The following is a 21,212-nucleotide window of genomic DNA, read 5'->3' as shown; positions in this document are numbered from 1 at the left end:
TAACAGAGGCTGTTAGTTGCCTTCAAAGGCACCCAATCAAAATTGTACAATCAGCCCAATCAACAAGCCAAGCCAGGCCCGGACTGGCAAACTGTGGGCTCTGGCAAATGCCAGAGGGGCTGCTATAAGGTGCCATAGAAAGTCAGTATTTAGGGGGCTGTTTGGGCCTCTGAGTGGGCTGATTGGGCCTCTGTGTACCTATTTAATATTAATATTTAATAGGGCCTATTTTAATTCTCAATCCGGACCTGAGCCAAGCCAATAATTCTTGTTGCGCGTATGGTCCCCTTCACTAGATGACACAGCCAATAATGTGCTTCATCGGGAAACATCAGTCATTCCGATTGTTCGCGTCTATATTTCAAATAGATAGTCAATTTCTTTCCCACAAAATGTAACAGTCACAATTTTCTCGCAGAATTTCCCATTATCTACCACTCTATAAGAACACTATACCCCAAATAAATATGGCGGCGTTTGTTCAAACGTCTTTCGCGAGCTCCCGATCTGCGTTCGGACTAGATACTGTGACGTCGCAATCTAGGTCACGAATGGACTGCACCAAGACGGGAGGGGGTGATCCCTCAGTGTAGATCACGTGCACATCCGTCAGGTGGTTGGTGGGAGGCTGTCAGCTGACTCGTTGAGGCCGGTGTTTGAGGCAGTCTACCCTCGGTTCTCCTGTCAAATAGGAAGTCCTACACTGGGCGGCCGCAGGGGCTGTTTAAGCGACTGACTCCGTAAGAATAGCCTTTGAGTCTCGTTTGACTGAAACGGGTCACGAACCGAGCTCAACATGAACGGGCATCTTATGCTTTACTCTGGGGTTACCGTGGCCTTCTGGGCCACACTTATCATCGTCGGTAAGTGACAGCGGAGGGCAATGCAGGGGGATTGTGGGTTTTATTTGTCGTTTTGTGTATTCGCACAATTGCATTTTGTATCAGACTTCTGCTTTTGCTCACATTGTCTCAGCTCTTGCAGACATTTCCAATTTATGCCACGCACGGTCCCATGATGCTACAGCCCTTTTTACATTCTCACTTTACGCCACTGTCGCATTCCAGCAGTGGAACCTTTCTCCATCCTTGTCACCTCTTATCCCTGGGCTGGTTGGTGGGCTTGTCACGCTAAATCTCTCTGCGGCCCTCTAATCCTCTACTCAGTCATTTCAACAGACCTCAACTTTCCTTTTTGTAAATCCATTATAAAATCAGTTTCATAAACTGAAATAATCTACTTTTATAGGACCAGTTACCTCTCTCCCCTGTATAAAGGCAACTTTATTCAAATATATAATGCCAAATAGGGTAGATATCGCCCCATAGAATGTGTTTTATTTCTGGGAAAAAAGACTTGTGTTTTATTTCTCTTAAGGGTTTGTAATGCTTGGGACTGTAGGACCCAGAAAAACCTGTCACTGGTAAGGTTGCCATCTGATCAGTTTTTTACCGGCCTGGCCTGTAGAAAAGGAGCTTGATGCCAATGTTATTTATAGGGAAAAACCATAAAAATATAGGAAGGCCGGTATTTTTTTTTTTCAGAAAAGGTGGCAACCCTAATCACTAGATGCACCTTATTGCCTTGACTACTATGCACCCATACGTTTAGAAGTTTATCAGTGGACCACTAAAGCCAAAGTGATCCTTTCCTGTACTTTTTGAAAGCTTTAGACTTTTTTTTTTTTACAGGGTTGCTTTGCTTGTCTCTTTATATATAGTATCAGAGGAAGTACTCCATACTAACCACATGCATAAATATACAATTTTTTAGTATCATTTTGGTGTAGCCAGACTCTTAAGCATTTTCCTAAAAAGACTAATGATGTCGGTAAAAGGACTTTGTAACTGTTTACAAATTACTTGGATTAGAATGACTAAATGGACAAGAATGACTGAACCCAATTAAAATACCAGTTATCTTGTGCTGAGATTTTAAAGGTTGGGGCAGACAGGGAGATTCGAGGAGTTGCCCGAAGTTGCCTCACGGGGAAACTTCGGAAATCAAAGTGCCACGAGTGCATTAGCGCAGCCGATTCTTCATTCAAGCAGACGGAAGGCAGTTCGGGGAGATTGTCGCTACGCAGAAGAGGCGATTAGTCGCCAGGCGACTAAATCTCCCTGAATCTGCTCGTCTGCCCCAACCAATGCGCTGCACACTATCTCATGAGAAAATCTTTATTGGTGCATCAACAAAGGTTGCATACTGGCATTGCCTAGGGCTCATTCAAATAAAAGACTAGAGATGCAGTTACATTTTTTTTCCCTTTCCTCTGCTTTTTTGTTTTGCATTTTCTACTCATTTGTTGTAAAAACCAGGAATATAAATTGTTAGTTGCAGAAACATTACTCATGCATGTCATCCCTTTTTTTATTGAAACCTATTATCTAGAGAACTCCAAATAAGGGGATGGCCAGCTCCCATATAGTCAACTTTAAACTAATATTTTTTTTAAAAAAATACTTATTTCCTTTATCTCAAAAATACTACATCCGCAGCTTGAACATTATTGTAACTAATCTGCCAAATCCATATTGGTAGCAAAACCCGTTGGGTTTTTTTTATATTTAAAGTTTTTTTTTTAGTATATGTAAAGATCTCTAATCCATAAAATTTCAGCTCCCAAGCATTCAGGATAATAGATCCCCTATGTCAGTGATTCCCAACCAGTGGCTTGTGAGCAAGATGTTGCTCACCAACCCCTTGGATGTCGGTACCTAAAAGCAGGTGCTTATTATTGATTACCAGGCATGGAGGCAAGTTTTGGTTGCATAAAAACCAGGTGTACTGCTAACTACTGCTAAGCCTCCTGTAGGCTGCCAGTCCACAAAGGGACTTCCCATTAGCCAATCACAACCCTTATTTAGTATTCCTGGGGACTTTTTCATGCGTGTGTTGCTATTCGACTCTTTTTACATTTGAAAGTGTTTCATGGGTAAAAAAAAGGTTGGGGACCCACCATGTGTGTACACCAGATTTGCTGTGTTGTATATGGAATCCTTTCAGTTTTTGTCTAAGGTAGCAGTCCTGATGAGCTTCTGTGCGTGTATGTATTTTCAGTCCCACTACTGTGTACTTAGCTAAACAGTACAGGGTACAAAATAAATAATATTTCTCCATTATGTGTATGAGTACAGAGCCATTTTTGAACATAAATCTGATGTTTTTTTCTGTAGGTACATACCTCACAGGGCAGGCAGAAATCCACATTAATTTTGCAGTGTTTTGGGATATGTGAAAATCACAGCAATTAAAATGTGTGTAGAGCAAACTTGTCTGAACGCTTATGAGCCAGTTTAACAGTTTTGAAACCTCAGAGTATAGAAGCTATATTTATTTTTTCTCTCATTTTTACATACAGCAGCTTGTGGTAACCTACATTCTAAATGTACTTTCTATCAGAAGTATCTGGATTCTTAACAATGCAGCTTTAAATCAATCAAAGACGAAATATGTTTGTTTTTTTTTTTAATCTAGCAATTAAAAAAAAAAAAAAGTGTGGCACAATCTGTTTTAAAATTAAAATCTGTATTGTGCAAGTAGTTCTTTAAAGCCTTTATTGTACTAGGTATCTAAACATCCATAAATAATGTGTTTTATCTAAAGGAAATTCTGCTTATCTTCTAATGAACTCTTACTATAGAAATTTAATTGGGTTTTATAATACAATTGGAAATAAATGACAAGTTAATGCAGCGACTCATCAGAAAACAAAACGGCACATTGCAAACTGCTCTGGATTTATAAAGGAATACTGTCCTAAAGAAAAAAACCTTTTTACCTTGTCTTAAATGCTCTAGGCAAATATGATTTACTTCTGAAAATGTTAGTCACCATACTTGAATAGGGAAGTGTATTTTCTGCTACTCATGTGACTGCTTACATTCTGGCAAATAAATCGGGCCTGTCTTTTATGGCAGGGACCTGGATATGAATTTAGTTAAAGCAAGTATTTCACAAGACAGTAGCAGGATGTTTTTTAAAGTCCAACAAAATGGGGGGGTAGAAATGCTAGCCTTTGGAAAACAGTACAACAACTGTGTGTCTTGAAACGATGCAACGTGTATTACCTTGGGCTATATTTGTCTTTATCTATCCTCCTCGCTACTGAATCTCTCTTCACCTTGGCTGATGTCACTGCATTTCCTCTGCTTGGTCACATCCCCTGCCCTGGGCAAGTGCAAGCACATCAAACAAACTATATGAAACCCCTGCTCCATGACCCATTGTCCTCTCTAGAACAAAATGACCCTTTTTTGCCGGGCACATTGCCTGGTTCCACTTTGATCCCTACATGACAGCTGACGAGAAATTTTCTTATGGAAGCTGGCAGAGCTGTGTGCTGTATTTGCTGTGCACAATCCTATCCGCTTCTCTTAACTCTTAAGCTGGCCATAAATATTCAGGTTTAATTTAGTTTGATATCAAACGTTCATTTCAATGCAACAGTCTAAAATGAGCCATTTAGATGTATATTGTGGGATTAAAATAGGAAATCAGATGATGTTCTGGCCATTTTTTTGACTAAATGACCCAATTGCTATGGTATGAAAATTTGGCTCACACACTGTCTGATAATCATACAAATCAAGTTTTCTACAATGATATCTGTGCATCTATGGCCAGTTTTATTTTAGAATGTTATAGGAGGCAATTATTTATTTTCCTCAACAAGACACAAATTTGCCTGGCATTTGGCTTTTTTTTTTCTGAGAACAACATTTGCATCATTTTGCCTACAATTCTCCTTCCAAACTATGCTGGTTTAAGTAGCAACGTCACACCCAACATTACATATATCTGTTTTCTCCTGGAGTTGCCTCCATATCATGCTCAATAAAGGTAAAAAAAAAACATTTATATGATGTTTATAAAGAGTCTTTTGTCTGTATGTTTTACTTTTATTGCATTTATTCCTTTGGGCAGAAAGCTAAATGAATAAATGATAAAACAGCATTTAAGGCAAATGTTAGGATGTGGCACTTTTTAGCATGACTTGTTCTCATAGATTCCTGCAGTTCTCAATTATTTAAATGGCAAAGGCCCTGAAGCACAAGGATGTACTTAAAAAAAAATATTTCCCATTAATCTTATTGGGGTGTTTTATCAGCCCTCTGAAATAGAATGGGCTGAACAGTACCACATCTTTAAGAAGTGTTCTTTTTTTTGGTAATATTTTTTGTGTTTTTCATTTCAGGTACCTGTTATACAATATTTGATCTGGGTTTCCGATTTGATGTGGCATGGTAAGTAAGGGGCTTTTATAATGTTTGTTCTAAACAAGTCTTTTTCACACCTACCAACTGTCCCTTTTTCTGTGGGACAGTTCCGATTTTTACAGCTCAGCCCGTAGTCCCGGGTTTTTATTAAAGCGGACCTGTCACCCAGACATAAAAAGCTGTATAGTAAAAGTCCTTTCCATTATTAGATCTAAAACCCAAATTCTTTTTTCCATTAAAACATCCATACTTGTTATAAATGCATTTAAAGATTTCAGCTGTTAATCATATATTGCCTGCCCCTCCTCTATGGCTTAGGCCTAGAGACGGGACAAGCAATTACTTTCAATTTCCATTCTGCATTTCCTACATGTTGTTGCACTCCCCACATTCCCCCTCCCTGTTCACAGTCTATAATTGTGTAGCCAATGCAAAGGCATGGGTATCAGGTCCCCCATTCTGGTGCATAAATAAGATTTTGAGGTGTTACAAAGCTTGTCTTAAAGGAGAAGGAAACCCTGTAGCAAAAACCCCATACCCACACCCCATGTAGACCCCCCCCCCCCCCGGAGAAATGTCCCATACTTTATACTCACCCCTCGTCGCAGATTCTGGAAGTGGACTTCATGGCATCCATCTTCTGGGTCCTCGGTAAGCTGACTGGGAGATCGGTATGTCGGCGCATGTGCAGTTGGAGCAATTTGGCGGTTTGCAACAACTGCGCATGCACTGAAATTGATGGAGATTGCCAATCTCCCAGTCAGCTTACCGAAGACCCGGAAGATGGATGCTGTGAAGTCCACTGTCAGAATCTGCGACGAGGGGTAAGTATAAAGTATGGGGCATTTCCCCTGGGGGGTGGGGCAGTTAGCCTGGGGGGAGGAAGGAGGGGGGTCTACGTTGGGTGGGGGTTACGGGTTTTTTTTCTACAGGGGTTCCTTCTCCTTTAATAACATTGTCCACAAAATGGCTTCCGCCTGCTTGCTGTGGTGGTGAATTTCAAGGCTGTCTGCAACCAAGATTTAAATAATTTATATAGAGTAAGTAAAGTTTACTTTGCTTAACAAGCAAATAGATAAGAATTTGGAATTATTTCTAAGGGTGACAGGTCTCCATTAAAAGGTCTGACACGGTAATTAGTGGGTGTGGCCATAAAATGGGAGTGGTCAAAACTATTTGCTGTGATACTCGCGACAAATCTTTGTCCCCCTTTTCATTTTTCAAATGTTGGGAGGTATGTATTTTTCTTTGAAGCATTAAGAGAAGCCAGTCAACTTATCAGAAATAACTTGTACTTATCTGCTTTATGTGGACCTAAAGCCTCTTGCCCAGGGGCGATCCTGCCCCCTCTGCCGCCTCTCCCCCCCCCCTCCCCTGGAAATTCGCTTTTAAAGTACCAGGAGCAGAATTTTTGCTGCCCCCTGGTACCCAGTGGGGCGCTGCCACCTGAGGCGACAGCCTCAACTCGCCTCATTGGCGAAGCACCCCTGCTCTTGCCTCAGGAGCTGCATACTCATGGCCTGCTTTTTTTGTGTCCTCTTTGTAGTCCTTGAAATACTGTGTATGCTTATATAAATGTGGTTTAGATTTCTTTTCTTGTTTACATGAACACAGAGAGAGGCTCTGACAACACCACACTGGTTCAACTTGTACCCTTGATGAAGGAAGATTTTCATGTAGAAAGCTTTCTATTATTTGCAAAAACTCAACCAGGTCACACAATAGTCTTAATTGTGAGACATGCAGAGGGCAATGAAAAAGAGTCACAACCAGTTATCTTTTGTTATTTGGTTTTATCATAATGTCTCTTGCACTTGAACGATACAAAATTATAAAATCCTTTCATTGCAGTTGCTTTGTGTAACTTATTTTGTATATCGCACCCCTCCACATTTCTTTGTACAGTCTAAAATATTTCCCCTATGCCAGTAAGAAAAATAGAGGTATTGAGCATCTAAAATATAAAACTTTTTTGTTTTTAATGTTAAACACATTTTGAGAAATAATAGGCTTTTTCAGGATGCTGTTTAGCAAAGAATATTTGGTTATCATTAATGCTAACTAAAGCATAAAATAGACATTTTACGAAATAGAGTGGTTAAAATGTATATTATATCAATCTATATATGGGACTAATATAATAGAGCATACATAACTGTAAAATATAGTTATATTGATGGAGGTCACTGACCCATAGATCTTACAGTATAAGTGCCATTGGCAGTACCTTTCAGAACCTTAACAAGCCTTAAAATAATTTGCCCACCACAAATGTCAACCAAATTTACTGGCCTATAATTGCCAGGCTGAGATTGTAATCCTTTTTTAATTCTAGGAATTACATCAGCTTTCCTCTGATCCATAGGTTTCATACCAGATGAAAGAAAGTATTTAATTTGGTTTTTGTAATTTACACAATATACTTGAGATCTGAAGGTGCAAATATTTTTATAGTGATGAAAAAGTTAATTAAAAATAGGCAATTTTTTGTTGCATAAGTATTCAACAAAAATCTACTTTTGCCTGCTATTACAGCTATAATCTTTGGGTGGGTCTTTTGCCATATTTTACCTGTATTTTACACCATTTAATGAGATGCCTAGACCTTGCTGATGAAAAATATTTTGCACCTTCAGTGTGTTGAGTATCTTGTAAAAAATCAAATGTAAATTTCAATTTAATCCATTTTGAGATCTAAGTTGCAACATGGAAAATTCAAGGGGAGGGTATGAATATTTTGCATGGTGTTGTATAAAGTAATGATTGCACTTGTGTTATGTTTACTGTATCTGCTTCAATTTGGTTATGTTACAAATTTATGATGGTCTTTGGGGGGTATATCTGTTAAAAAGAAATTGAAAAGATTCTCCATATACATGTTTTGTAATAAAGCTAGCTCCAGCACATTCTGCAGCACTATTCGGAGAGAATGATTCATCATTCACATGGCCACTGTACCTTAAGCTTTTATTTTCCACAAGCAAACAAACACATGAATTTCAGCACAAGTAAGTTAGTCTACCAGCATGCAGTAGGAAACTGGAACTCCTAAGGAAAACCCCTGCAACGTTGGCAAAACATACAAACTCCAAGCAGATCCTGCCCTGTTTGGAATTAAAATAAAGCCCCCAGAGCAGTCAGACCACTGATATGCCTAACATTTTTGTGCTTCTAGCTACAAGGATTGCTTTCCATGTTAAAATACTCTGAACCACGAACGCTGTTGGAAGTTATATCTGAAACCACTTACTGTTTCTTAGTGGGTTTTGTGTTTTGGCTACAATGATAGCTGATAGCCTTGTTTACTAAACAGACTGGAATCTCCTCTCTGTCTACAGTTTATATATGACCTTGCATCCTTTGTTTATAGTTAAAACTAAAGAGTGCTCCTTTCTAGTTTAGTCTTGTTATTGTTGTGCATGGTTGATTATGCAGGTTCTTTTTAACCAGTAGTGACTGGCCTGATTTAAGTATTGTCTCCATAATCTGAATATTAAGTATTAAAGGGGTTGGTCACCTTCCAACACCTTTTGTAGTTCACTTGGTTTCAGATTGTTCACCAGAAATAGACTTTTTCCAATTACTCTCTATTTTCTATGTGTGACTGACTGTTTTTCTAATATTGAAGTGTAAACTGTCATTTTTCACCTTCTAAAGCAGCTCTGGGATGGGGGCCACCGACCCTGTAAACTGTTCTAAATTGATACATTTAGTTGATACATTTGTTATTTTGTCTCTGCCCTGAGCAGAATCTCTGAGTTTCATTACAGGCAGTTGTTAGAATTGAAACAATAAATGCTAATACTCCTGAGATGCTGCTGAGAAATGTATCAACTAAAATTGTAACAGCGCAGAATCTACACCTGAATTACTGAACTGCCAGACTGAAACACCAGAGACCGGGACACTACATTTTAAACTGAGTTTTTGGGTAAATGATAAAAAATGGAAAGTATTTGAAAAAAGTCTTTATTTGTTGTGAACAATCTGAAAACAACTTAACTGAAAAAGTGTTTGGAAGGTGAACAACCCCTTTAAGTTCCAATGTACAGTATTTCTCTCGCATCTACAAATGGAACAATCCATTTTACAATCCAGGTCCGCTTCTTCCGGGGCCTCCCTTTCTCCTACAGGATCACACACATACACATCCTTTGTACTGGAGCACTAAGCACCTAGTGCTTAGTACTACTGAATCAAGCAAATTACCTGTGGCTGGGTGGCATGGCCCCCTAGGCCTGGGCCTTCGTGGCCTCGCCGCATAGCAGGACCTGTAGACACCCAGTTTATTTAATTAGAAATGCTGCCTTAAATAGTTTTAAATAGTTTTTAAGGTGAAATAACATGTAAAAAAGAAAATGGTTAGAAATCCTGTATTATATATTATATGCTGTACAGCAGTGATCTCCAAGTGGCACGTTGCTCACCAACCCCTTGGATGTTGCTCCCGGGTGCTTATTTTTGAATTCCAGGCTTGAAGGCAAGTTTTGGTTGCATAAAACTAGTTGTACTGTCAAGTAGTAGGCTGCCAGTCAGGGGGCTACCAAATAGCTAATCACAGCCCTTATTTGGCATCCCCAGGAACTTTTTCATGCTTGCATTGCTCCCCAACTCTTTTTACAGTTCATTGTGACTCCCTTGTAAAAATGGTTGGGGACCCCTGCTGTACAGACATGGGACCATACTGGTATGGGACCTGTTATCTAGAATGCCTGGAAAACCCTGGGCAAATTCCCCAAACTTTCTACTTACCCCTCCTTGCAGGTCCTGTCCAGCGGAGTTCACAGCAGCCATCTTGTCTCTTTCGGTCTTCTTCCTGTAGTGATCGGCATTTTCGGGCGCATGCACAGTTGGAGGAATCTTCCGTTGCTGGGCTACTGCACATCGCCAAAAGTCACGATATTTCTGCGCATGCTCAGTAGCTCCACAACAGAAGAATCCTCCAACTGCGCATGTGCCCGAAAATGCCGATCACTACAGGAAGAAGACTGAAGGAGACAAGATGGCTGCTGTGAAATACATGTAAGGAGGGGTAAGTAGAAAGTTAGAGGCATTTGCCCAGGGTGCCAGGTAGGCCAGGGGGGAGGAGGGAGGGGGCCTATTAAGAGTAGGGGGGAAAGGGGATGCAAATAAGGAGTTTGAATTCTCCTTCAGGACTGAAAGCTGTCTTTCTGCTCTTCACACAAATGGCATGCATTTTATTTTAGTGTGATTGTAGTAATTTCACCAGCAATTCATTCATATATACATAGGCTTCTACAGGCAGAGGCATTGTGCTGCTGATGAATGCACCCTCCATTCAAACAGGATAATGTGACTTTTAGAGGCACATTTATTAAAGGTCGTATTTCAAATTCATGCAAGTTTCTTTTTGAAACTCTATTAAATTCGAATATACTCGAAATTCGACTGGGGGGTTATTTATAAAAAAAAAATTGAATATCTAAAACTCGGACGAATTTAACTGACTCAAAAACTCTAATTAAATTAGACTAAACTCGAATGTTAGGCTACTAAAGTCCGAACTGGTCCCTGGACCTCTCCCATTGACTTTATACATGAACTTGGCAGTTTTTAGGTGGGGGATAGTCGAATTCGAGTTCTTAAAGTGTGATAAATATTGTAATTCTAATTAAAACTATCGAGTTTGGATAATTCACAATTCGAATTTGAGAGTTTTTACCATAAAAAAATGTGATAATTAGAATTATCAATTCGACCCTTAATAAATCTGCCCCTTAAAGTACATTAGATGCTCAGACTCGTGGTTGGATGATTTCTAGATGTTTGTGCTTTTATGTGATTTCTACTGTATGGCAATTTCAAGCTGACTTGCCTGAAAATTAAAAAACTGTTTTTAAAAGGATATGGTCTAACTGATGCTTTCTTATTATGTTATGTTAAAACATTGCATGTATAGGATTAGTCAAGATTTATTTATTCTTTTAGTTTGAATTGATAAAATGACACTTTCTATCCAGTGTACAAAAACATATACACACGAGTGTACATACTGTATACTCTCCTTTTTTTTTTCTGTTTTAATTTTTTAATTTTATTTTTTTAATAGGTTCTTAACTGAAACGTCCCCATATATGTGGGCAAATCTTGGCATTGGATTATCCATTTCTCTATCTGTTGTAGGAGCTGCATGGTAAGTCAATATTTCAGCTTAATCATATCAAACAACTGTCATGTGCCAAGATGTGAAGGTCAGCCTGTACCAGTAAAGATGTGACTTTTAAAACAACAGTGCAGGAACTCATATGTTGCAGGGAAATTAAAAATTGTTTGTGTTTGATTACTTTATAAGGTAGGTATTATGAGTTAGAACTTGAATCCCCCTCATAGCGCAGAGCTCCCAGTGATCCTCATAGCACATACTACCTCCAGTGTAATTTCTCTATAGTGCTTAGCAGTTGCCTATTTACATAAATTGCAATATATTCTTGACCATACCTGTATTTTTATATCCTTAAATAGACTCCGATGCATATGAGATTAGGATTGTTTCGTCTGGATTATGTTGTTAAAGTTCAATTGCATTACTCGTTCAGTGGTAAATACATATGGACATTCTGTAACTAAAATCTTTTACAATTAACAGTCTACATAATAAGTCTTTATACTAAATCTTACTTATTTATACCATCTTTTGCATTGTCTTGCAGGGGTATTTATATTACAGGTTCCAGCATTTTAGGAGGTGGTGTAAAAGCTCCCCGCATTAAAACCAAAAACTTAGTGAGGTATGTCCTTCTGTGATCTCATGTCAATTCTTGCATAACATTTTGTCATAGAGGAATAATACATTGTGTATGTTATTTCTGGGTATAGTATATAGAGAAATATTTATGGCTAGCTTTGCTAGATATTGTGTTGCAAATTGTTAGACATATCCTGATAATTTCTCCAGAAATGCCATCTGTCTTTTTGGGTCCACTGCCAGATCCATTCCTGTTGGTGAATGCTGTAGCTGGTGTTCACTGTGCAAAAAGCTAAAACTACAGGTATTGTGAGCTTTTAAACCTGTTAGATGGAAGTACAAGGTACTGTGTTATTATCAAAGATATGATAATGACATATCCTGTTGGAACCATTTCTTGTATCAAGAGCTTGCTAAATATTTTATATTTTCATGTAATATAGTACAGGTATGGGATCAGTTATCCAGAAAGCTCCGAATTACGGAAAGGCCGTCTCCCATAGACTCTTTTTTTTTTATCTAGAACTCTTTTTCTATGTAATCCTAAAACCGTACCTTGTACTTGATCCCAACTAAGATATAATTCTTATTGGAAGCAAAACCAGCCTATTGGGTCTATTTAACGTTTACGTGATTTTTTTTAAGGTATAGAGATCAAAATTACGGAAAGATCCCGAGCATTCTGGATAACAGGTCCCATACCTGTATTTTGAAATTGTGGACAGCTATCCTTGTGAGGTGCTTGCCAATCTGGGGAGTTGACAATTTAAAATTACTTGTGTCTTTCCGCAGTCGCAATCTTTAAGGAAACTGTCTGAATCACACAGGATTTCATGCTGAAAGACTTTAAAAGCGGCCCAATTTTTCTTTGTTCAAAAAGCCTGTTCTGGTAAAATGACAAAGATTGGCAAGTTTTTTTTTTTACATGAAACAGTTTACTGTGTGATTAGTAAACTCAAATGTGGTTCCTTAATGACTGCTCATGCCAAAATGCACAAGCAATCTTAAAATCCTGTACATGCCTTATTAATATATATATGTATTTATATATGTATATATGTATATGTATATATATATATATATATATATATATATATATATATATATATATATATATATATATATATATATATATAATTCCTATATATATATATATATATATATATATATATATATATATATATATATATATATATATATATATATTTAATTCCTATATATATATATATATATATATATATATATATATATATATATAACTTTTCAAAATGGACCAGCACTCCAGTTTGTTCAATCAAACGTGAATATTTATTTGAATAGTCACTCTCGTGTCCAACGTTTCGGCCCACATCTGGGCCTTTATCAAGGATGTGTGAGAGTGGTAGTGAAGACATTTAAATACTTAAAATGTGGGCGTGTATATAATAATATATGGGCGTGTAATATATATATATATTTATATATATATATATATTTATATATATATATTTATATATATATATATATATATATATATATATATATATACAAAAATGTCCCACAGTGCCTGCACTCACTGACGTTTCAATGCCACATGGGGACCTTTTTCAAGGATATGGTGCACAATAGTGTTACAACTTAAATACCCACCCCCACTGGTGAATTATATTGCCAAACTGACATCATCAGTCCATATACAGTTCATAGGTTCAAATGTCTTTTTCCTTTGCCAATTAAATAAATGTGTAATATTTCTTCACACCAGCAGGTGTCAGTGTACCATACTTGGTAAGTGTATGTGTCCATTTAAAAAAAAAAAAAAGGAAGGAAGATACTTTGTCTTTACGTTGAAACAATAAAGCAATGTAACTTGTTAGTTATTCACATCACATGTAGAAAGATACTCTGTATATGTTCCGGTAGGATGAAGAGATATGAAACAAACTATTTTCAAATCAACTATATATGGACTGGTGAAGTCAGTTTGGTGATATAATTCACCAGTGGGGGTGGGTATTTAAGTTGTAACACTATTGTGCACCATATCCTTGAAAAAGGTCCCCATGTGGCACTGAAACATCAGATAGAATGCTGTACTATGTGAAATAAAAGGACACATCTTCACTACTAACAGAGTGGGCTAATAAATAAACTTGGGGTTTTCCAGATAAGGGGTCTTTTCATACATTTTTTTTTTTTTTTTTTTTTTTTTTTTTTTGATATAGAGGTTTTCTCATTATTTTTTTTGTAAGCAATTGTCTTTTTTTTCGGATCGTTCAGAGCTTTTTTTCATTTCTGCTTTTTAAACTTAGATCGTTTGATACATTTTCTGACATTCATGGTTTTAGAGAAAGTGATTTTAGGGTTGGTTTCAAAAACCTCTAGAACCACTAAAATGAGACTATTGATGAATAGGCCTCCATGTCTACTAGAAAACCATTTAAAGGAACAGTTCAGTGTAAAAATAAAAACTGGCTAAATAGGCTGTGCAAAATAAAACATGTTTCTAATATAATTAGTTAGCAAAAACTGTAATGTATAAAGTCTGGAGTAACTGGATGTCGAACACGACAGAACCCAACTTCCTGCTTTTCAGCTCTCTAACTGATTGGTTACTGCCTGGTAACCAGTGGAAACCAAAAGAGCTGAAAAGCAGGAAGTAGTGTTCTAGCCATTATGTTAGATATCCAGTCACTCCAGCCTTTATATACTACATTTTTGGCTAAACATTTTTTATTTTGCACTGGCTTATTTTGCACTCTTATTTACCCGGTTTTTATTTTTATACTGACAATTCCTTTAAACATTAAAAAAAATCCCAATAGTATTGACTTGCCCCCAATAGGAATTAATTATATCATAGTAAGGATCACATACAAGGTATTTTATTACTACAGAGAATAAGGATTTTTTTTAAATTAAAATTGACTCTATGGAAGATGGCTTTTCCATAATACAGAGCTTTCTGGAAACAAGGTTTCCAGATAATGGATCCCATAACTGTGTGGATAGATTATATATTGTATATCTCCAAATTACAAAAAAGGCCATCTCCCATAGACTCCATTTTATCCAAATAATCCAAAACAAAAACACTATTTTCTTTTTTTCTGTAATAATAAAACCGTATCTTGTACTTGATCCAAACTAAGATTTAATTCTTATTGGAAGCAAAACCAGCCTATTAGGTTTATTTAATGTTTAAATGATTTTCGAGTAGACTTAAGGCATGAAGATGCAGATTATAGAAAGATCTGTTTTCCGGAAATCCCATGTTCCAAGCATTCTGGATAACAGGTCCCATACCTGTATTAATTTGACTTTTCACTTGTGCAAGATATTCCTAAGGAAATTTATTTTAGCTTTTTCTTGATGGTTTTAAAGTATTGTAACATCCCTCTTATAGATGTTACTTATTTTATAGTACCTGTTTTTCATTGTTATCAAGTTCTGCCACCCATTGTGGAGCCCATTGTACATAGTGTTATGTATGGAATCTATATTGTTATTTCCAGAGATAATACCTCTGTAGAATTCCAGAATATCTGAAATTAAAGTATACACAATAACTGAATTGTATTTGAATTGATGCTAATGTATGATATATATTTTTTTTTAAGTATCATTTTCTGTGAAGCTGTGGCAATTTATGGCATCATTATGGCTATAGTAATTAGCAACATGGCAGAGGTAAGGTTTTCTAATGTAATTTTTATGCAATACTAATATATAAAGTTTGCTTAAAATATATTAATGTTATAAAGTAGTGTAGGGAAATAATTTCTACACTGACTCTTTAACCTTGCATTTATTAGTTTGACAAGCTTGTAAGGGTAGTTCTGCAAAATAGTTTATTTTATATTAGGACCATACAAATTTATTTTTGCTCCAAACCTTTTCCGAATCAAAGACTGTCTTGGCATTGATTAAAATATATCTATGGTTTGTATGCAAAAAAAATTGACCTTAATTGCACCCCCACCCAGGCATACACTTTTTTTACTTTTTAAAACAATGTTAAATAAGAATAAAAAGCATTATAGGGATATGGGTATATGTGGTGGTCCTATAGTTACATTATGTATAGCACATTAAGGGGGTTATTTATTAAAGCCAGTTTTTTTTTTTTGTTTTTTTTTATTGGTGGGACTTTTAAACAACTTTTTTTTCATCACAAAACAAAATGGAATTTTTCAAGATTTATTAAATCCTGATGGTGTTAAACATCTGAATAAAAAAAGTACTCCATCTCAGACCTGCCAAGTTCAAGTAGAGATCAATGGCAGATATCCTGATAAGCGCTAGGTTTCATTCAATAATATGAAACTGTCATGGTTTTGGGTCGTCTAATCTGAAAAAGTCAGTTTTCTCTGACAAATCCGAAAAAATCGTATGATTCAGATTTTTTCACAATTTTATCAAGTCTTTTTTCCCGCTCAAGAAATTTTTGTGAAAAAGGGGGAGAAATCTGTGGATTTTATAAGTATAAATGTGATAGTCTATATACAAGAGAGATATACAATATCTTGTCAGATAGAACTGAGTAATTAATTAATATTCTTGGTTTTGTTTTTCAGCAATTTAAAGGAACAACACCAGAAGCTATTGGAAATCGCAACTATCATGCAGGTAGGTAATGCACCAAAGAGTAATAGAATTGTGTTCTGTGATTTTTTTTCATTTTTTACTAAGCAAAAAAAGATGATTTTTTTTTGTAAGAGACATAAAAATGATCCATTACAGGTATGGAACCTGTTATCCAGAATGCTTGGAACCTGGGATTTTCTGAATAACTGATCCTTTCTGTAATTTGGATCTTCATACCTTAAAGGAATTGTTCAGTGTAAAAATGTAAACTAGGTAAATTTAAAAGGCAGTGCAGTGCATTCTTTTGTACAATTTTTTTTGTCAATCAAAATAATGTCATTGGGTTTAGGAAGATATCCATGTTTTAGGTGAGAAAGTATAACCGTCACATAGACCATCTACAGTATTACAGAATTTAAAGGGATTCTGTCATGATTTTTATGATGTAGTTTTTTATTTGTAAATTACACTGTTTACACTGCAAATAATTCACTCCAATATAACATTTAATTCACGAACCACCAAGTGTATTTTTCTTAGTTGTAATATTGGTGTGCAGGCGCCATCTCCGGTCATTTTGCCTGGTCATGTGCTTTCAGAAAGAGCCAGCACTTTAGGATGGAACTGCTTTCTGGCAGGCTGTTGTTTCTCAGACTCGGTGTAACTGAATGTGTCTCGGTGGGACCTGGATTTTACTATTGAGTGCTGTTCTTAGATCTACCAGGCAGCTGTTATCTTGTGTTAGGGAGTTGCTATCTGGTCACCTTCCCATTGTTCTGTTGTTGGGCTGCTGGGGGGAAAGGGAGAGTGGTGATATCACTCCAACTTGCAGTACATCAGTAAAGAGTGACTGAAGTTTATCAGAGCACAAGTCACATGCCTGGGGCAGCTGGAAAACTGACAATATGTCTAGCCCCATGTCAGATTTCAAAATTAAATATATAAAAAATCTGTTTGCTCTTTTGAGAAATGGATTTCAGTTCAGAATTAACTGATGTGTTTTTAAAAAAACATTTTTTCCCACAACAGTATCCCTTTAATCAAAGAAAGAAGGTTTGGGATAATAAAAGATTAACCATTTCTTGTTTAACTACAAGGTCCCACTTGGAGTTCCCCCAAGCAACAAAGCACATCAAACCTCTCCATTTTCCTTGGCCTTTAAAGCAGCCACATTTATAAAACTGCAAATGTACAGCTTCGCACAGTTTGCCAGGAAGAAATTTTAGTTCATGTGAGTGTTTCTGAGATATAAGGAATTTATAATAAATTACACTGGTGGGAAATGCTCTGCAAAGTTGAGCCCTAACCCTGACGCATACGTTTTGAGCGATTGGTTTCAGAAGTATATTGAGAGCTAATCAGATCATTAGGCAGGCAGTATTTTATGAACAAATGAGTTATCAGTATGCTGATGATGATGATTAAATAATACCTTTCCAATGACAGGAGTTGGTTAAAATAATCAGTATTTATTATCTTATACTAAAAGTAAAAGTGTAAGAGTTAAGTTGAGGTTAATGGTAAGCTGAATTGTCTGTTTTTTAAGTGTTTTTTTTTTGGGGAGGGGGCTATTTTTTAAATGTATTTTTTAACCTCTAATATTTTTCTCCTCTTGATCCTCTGTAGGTTTCTCCATGTTTGGGGCAGGCCTCACTGTAGGATTTTCTAACCTGTTCTGTGGAATTTGTGTGGGCATTGTTGGCAGTGGGGCTGCACTTGCTGATGCCCAAAACCCCAGTTTGTTTGTCAAGATCCTGATTGTAGAAATCTTCGGCAGTGCCATCGGCTTGTTCGGCGTAATTGTTGCTATTTTGCAGGTATGTGCCAACATACAGTACACTTCTGTTTCAAATTTAGTGGTGTGAAATTACATTTCAAAATTTACGAATAGATAAAAGTAGGCTTATCAATTATTTAGCATGCATCTACTGAAAATACTGTACACTAACAAATCCATTAAATAGCATTACATGCAATCTAAACATAAAACATAAAAAATTTCCTGTTAGAAGACAATATTGTTATTTTTGTGTTTTTTTTGATTGTACTGATCAAGTGTTCTTTATATTAGTCCCTTAAATGAATTTATGTATTCTTAACATAAACCATAACATTAAAATATTTAATGCTTGAAAGGTAATGCCAGAAAAAATCCTCCTAATGGAAAAGAAGTCGCTGCAAAGGTTGCAAACTTCATCCAAATCATTTGCATTCTTGTCGATCCTGTACTGTGATTTCTTCAAGCAGATAACCTCTATAGATTTAAGTTTAGAACCTGACCTGAAGGAGTTTATGGTAGGAGAATTTCCATGAAAGGTCTAGCTGCTGTTTACAGACAATCTACAGCTTGTATATGTGTGTATTTATATATTTTTAAATAACTGTGCTTGCATACACAACATAATTTTTATTTATTTTACATACATTAGTAGTATCTAAAGTGTCACTAAAACACCTATGTAAATAAGTATACCTGGTTACAAAGGTGAAATGCTGCTAGTTTATGTTAAATAAAGGATTCAACTTAAAACAATTTTATATTTCAATATAAAGTATTTATTTATTTAATGTTCCTTTGAAGGTAAATACAGGGTTTTAATCAGGGACATTCTTGCATTCTACCTCTCCCCCTCCCCAAATGCATCACTCCTAAAATGTATCCCTGTCACCCCTCTACTGGAGCTCCAAATACAGAGCTGGATTGATGACCTACATGTTTAAATGTATCACATAAATCTAAGGCTCCTTGGCTTTAATGTCTGAGCAAGGGCACAGGCACTGAAAGACAGAACCAGATTTAGTTTTGTGGTTCAAGAAGCTCAGAGGTGTGGGTTGTTCCACCTTCATCACACCAACATGTGTATAAACTAGGAGATATATGACCTTATTAAAGAAGAAGGCCTTAGGTCTTAGTGGACGCAAAACCTAGCCTGCCTCGGGTCCAGGCAGACTTGACTGATTGGTACCAACGTACCCCCTCTTACCTCTGCTTTTTTTCTAGAGCTGGTTTGTCTAAAAGGTAGATCGGGATCTACCAGTAGATCTTTAGCCAGTGATCAGTAGATCTCAAAACAATGTCAACAAACAGCTTGAGTAAATCACCCTCCTGTTTCCTGCTTTTCATTCAGATATTTATTATGTCATGGTTAATTAGTTAAATATAACTATACATTTTCTCATAAATCAATATTTCAGTAATATTTTCCATGGAGTATAATGCTAACAATGCTTTTATGGATGTAAATCTTAATCGGAAAACATCACTAAAATTAGACCTTGCATTAGCAAAGTATGGGCACTCCTGCTGTAGAGCTAGGGGGTGTGGAAGAGAGATGCATTCTCAGGCATTGCAAAGCCAAAAATAAATAGTTTGTTACTGGTACTCAGTGGGAGTATTTACAACTTTATCTGCTAGATTGTTCTTCATATTTATTTTCAGGGCCCAGAACTGCTTGACTTACAATATTTTCCATTAAGTTACATATCTGTTATATTCTTTATAACTGACTTAAAAATGTTCCTTTTTTTATTTCAGACATCTAAAGTAAAAATGGGAGACTGAAGTACAACAAGGAGTATTAAACTTGAAGCTTGCAGTGTGCAGGCTGTTGGTTCCTCCATGTCGGAGATCAAAAAGGAAACAGACTACTATTTATTCCATGTGTTCCATTCTGACTTGGTCATTTTTTTATTTTACCCCTTCTGAAATGTGCTGTAAAGATGGTGTATATAGTTTTATTCATCAGCTGTTGCCTTGTTTTAGGACTGTGTGAGATTCAAAAAAATATATATATACATGTTTGTGAACATCTGTTGAAAGAAGTTTCTTTTTAATCCGCAGCATATTTTCATTCCTTTCACTGTTGTGATAATGTTGGGAATCTGGTCATACATAAAATGATATTTTGGTTATGTAGAATTGCCTTGAGAAATTTAAAATTCAGGTTGTTTTGTATTCCTCCCGCACCAGTTAGTCTGATTTGAGAACTTTATTTGTGTTATACTTCTGCTGAGGGAGTGAACCATTTACTTAATATATACGTATTTTTTTTTTTCTTGTATGCCATGAAAATCAGTTTTGGCAAATTATGAAGTTATTCACCAGTGTTTCATACTGTTTACATACTGTACATGGAAGTTCATGTATGTGGGAATTAATCACTGGAGGGATCCCTCAATTAGCCTGTCAGTGAATGCAATTTTGTTGCTTTATTCACCACAAAGTAGAGCAGTGAGTACATTCTTGTTACTATCTGATTAGTGTTCTGCCTGTTTCATTCAACTGTCAATCAAATCAAATTCATTTCTTGCATGAAAGTAAAACCATAGCCTATTGTTTTCCTGTAATGTTTAAATGGCATTAAATATCATGATTTATGTATATTGCATTTTTCCTCTACATTTGCTCATTTCTTATATATTTTGGGGCTGCTGTGTTTTGTTGTACATGAGACAGGTATTACCCGATCAGAATTAAATGATGAGATGCCATAAGATGTTAACGTCTCTTGAGAATGTTTGGTTGGAGTATAACAGTATGGCAGCAACAAAATATACTATACACACACATATGTATATATGTATATATATATGTATATATGTATATATATATATACACACACCCCTGCAGAAGAGGAATGTTCTACACATACTATATGTTCAGCTTTCATTTTAGGCATGATGAGAGTGCCCCTTAACTCGTATACCAGCATTTAGAAGAA

At 36.3% G+C, this 21,212-nt stretch overlaps 1 protein-coding gene across 1 annotated transcript; it reads left to right on the top strand.

Moving 5' to 3' along the window:
* The first annotated feature begins 575 nt into the window (after nucleotides 1-575).
* Nucleotides 576-20,879, top strand: atp6v0b.S (ATPase, H+ transporting, lysosomal 21kDa, V0 subunit b S homeolog). Its single transcript, XM_018260859.2, has 8 exons — nucleotides 576-863; nucleotides 5,198-5,246; nucleotides 11,290-11,373; nucleotides 11,891-11,968; nucleotides 15,525-15,594; nucleotides 16,482-16,533; nucleotides 18,118-18,308; nucleotides 20,027-20,879. Exons 1-8 carry the CDS (start codon nucleotides 797-799, stop codon nucleotides 20,051-20,053), a joined length of 618 nt encoding a protein of 205 aa, XP_018116348.1. The 5' UTR covers nucleotides 576-796; the 3' UTR covers nucleotides 20,054-20,879.
* Nucleotides 20,880-21,212: the final 333 nt, after the last annotated feature.

Source organism: Xenopus laevis, chromosome 4S (assembly GCF_017654675.1).
Source record: "Xenopus laevis strain J_2021 chromosome 4S, Xenopus_laevis_v10.1, whole genome shotgun sequence".
Lineage (NCBI taxonomy): Eukaryota > Metazoa > Chordata > Amphibia > Anura > Pipidae > Xenopus > Xenopus laevis.
The sequence above is the reverse complement of the archived record's forward strand: the minus strand, read 5'-3'. Positions and strand labels throughout refer to the sequence as shown.